This window comes from Triticum dicoccoides, unplaced genomic scaffold (genome assembly GCF_002162155.2).
Source record: "Triticum dicoccoides isolate Atlit2015 ecotype Zavitan unplaced genomic scaffold, WEW_v2.0 scaffold45191, whole genome shotgun sequence".
Lineage (NCBI taxonomy): Eukaryota > Viridiplantae > Streptophyta > Magnoliopsida > Poales > Poaceae > Triticum > Triticum dicoccoides.
The window spans coordinates 1-2,093 of NW_021273493.1; the positions used below are offsets into that span (position 1 = coordinate 1).

General features: G+C 57.6%; 1 protein-coding gene and 1 pseudogene across 1 annotated transcript; both read left to right on the forward strand.

The window, feature by feature from the left end:
- Positions 1–6: 6 nt before the first annotated feature.
- On the forward strand, positions 7–672 carry LOC119346627 (internal alternative NAD(P)H-ubiquinone oxidoreductase A1, mitochondrial-like; the record flags this gene model as incomplete). The annotated part of the gene is made up of 1 exon (XM_037615891.1): positions 7–672. A coding segment is annotated over one exon (666 nt), but the record flags the coding sequence as incomplete, so codon positions are not given.
- Positions 673–681: 9 nt separating this feature from the next.
- On the forward strand, positions 682–1,407 carry LOC119346628 (annotated as a pseudogene).
- The last annotated feature ends 686 nt before the right edge of the window (positions 1,408–2,093 follow it).

Sequence of the window (2,093 nt, forward strand, 5' to 3'; positions counted from 1 at the left end):
GACAAGTGCGGCGCGGGCGCGGCGGGCCATCTCTACGGCCCGAGCAGAAGCATCAGCGCGACCCCTGCGAGGCTGCTCCCCGCGGCAGCAGAGCCCGTGGCGGCGGAGTACTCCGATACCGAGGACCCCGCTGAGGCAATGGCGGCGTTGCCGGATCTGGGCCCAACGGGCCTCAAGAACAAGCCCCGCGTGGTGGTGCTCGGCTCCGGGCGGGCGGCGTGCCGGTTCCTCAAGGATGTTGACACCTCCGTCTACGACGTGGTGTGCGTGTCCCCGAGGAACCACATGGTGTTCACGCCGCTGCTTGCGTCGACGTACGTCGGCACGCTGGAGTTCCGGTCCGTGGTGGAGCCCGTCAGCCGCATCCAGCCGGCGCTCGCCACCCGCCTCGGATCATACTTCTTCCTCGCCAACTGCACCGGCATCGACACGCGGAAGCACGAGGTGTACTGCACGGTGGCGGCCGGAGACGAGCAGCTGCCCACCAACCCCTACCGCTTCAGGGTGGCCTACGACAAGCTTGTGATCGCCAGCGGCGCCGAGCCGCTCACCTTCAACATCAAGGGCGTCCAAGAGAACGCAATCTTCCTCCGCGAGGTGAACGAGGCGCAGCAGATCAGGCGCAAGCTCCTCACCAACCTCATGCTGTTAGCTCCCCATCATTGCTTGTGAACAGGAGTGACAAGATTCGCGTCGTACCCGCAAATATTCTTCCCGACGTCCATGGCGGAGCCCAAGTGACCCGGCGGCATCGCCGTGAAGACGGAGGCCGACGCGTTCCACGAGCAGTACTACTCCTTTCAGCGGCGCCGCCTCCCTCTTCCACCACGGCAAGCCGGAGAGGAAGCACTTCCCCTTCCTGACCGACGGCGGGGCGAGGCCACGTTCGGCTGCCAGCCGCCGGCCTTCACCATCACACCTTCCTCGGAGAGCAGCAGCAACAGCAGCCGGCACAGAAACGGCAAGACCACCATGTTCGCCCATGACGGGCCCGGACCACAACTGTGCTCTCTCTCTTCTGTCAGACAACCCGGCACCGGCGCACATCATGGTCCCCGCGGAGGCGCATCATCTCGGCGGCGGCGGCGGCGTGATGATACATTACGGTGGCAGCGGCGGCGGCAAGGTGGCGCGGCTGTCCAACAACGGCGACGTCTCGCTCAGCGGGCTGTCTTACGTGAGCCTGGGAGACAAGGGCGTGCCCATGTTGCACGCGTCTAACAGATCATAGCACGCCGCTGCTATTGCAGCACTGCCGTTACTACCAGCACAACGGCGGCTCCGGCTGCATCCCAGCTCCAGCAGCAGTACCATGGATACTGCCACCACCAACACCAAGTGAGCGCTGATCAGGGGAACCACCCGGATGCAGGTGGGATGCATGCCCTACCCTTCTCGTCATGGTAGTCGTCTCATCAGTCAGACTAAGATCCTAGGCAGGTGGTGTTGGTTATCAATCATCAAACATGTCACCTGATAGTGTTAGCCCTGATGATCCTCAAGAAATCACCCAAGATATGTCCATTTTGCAACTTCTCTTGATACTCTTAACTTATGGAAGCTCCCCCTGCTTATGATTCAGAATAGGATTACGATGATTCTATTTTTTTATCGGTTGGTTTGTTCATTTTGGCCGACGTGCACTTGGTTTGGTAGGGTTACATCAGCAGAAAGTACACAGGGGGTTTGAACTGTACTGGACAGTGGAATTGGCATCAAAATATTTAGGTAGTTGATTATTCTAATCAGGTGACAAGTGGGAGTTTGTGCAAAATTGATAGTGCAGGTTGAATCGAGTAAACGGCAGGGGCCTTTGTGCAAAATTGCCAGAGCTGACCGGTCCATCCTCTGGACTGCCACTTGTCACGCTGTGATTGGTTGTGGACCAAAACATCACATAGAGTGTCAAGTTGTTGGAGTCCTCAGTAACATTTTGCAAGTTTTGGACTAAAAAAACATCACATCATGTGCAAGTTTGTGGATCTGGGATGCTATTACCTCATTTCCTGGGCATTTTAGGGCATCGTTCCTCCTTTGGCTCCCAATGATAAACAAGGAGCCAGTGAAAATGCATTGTTCTAGAACACATTGTT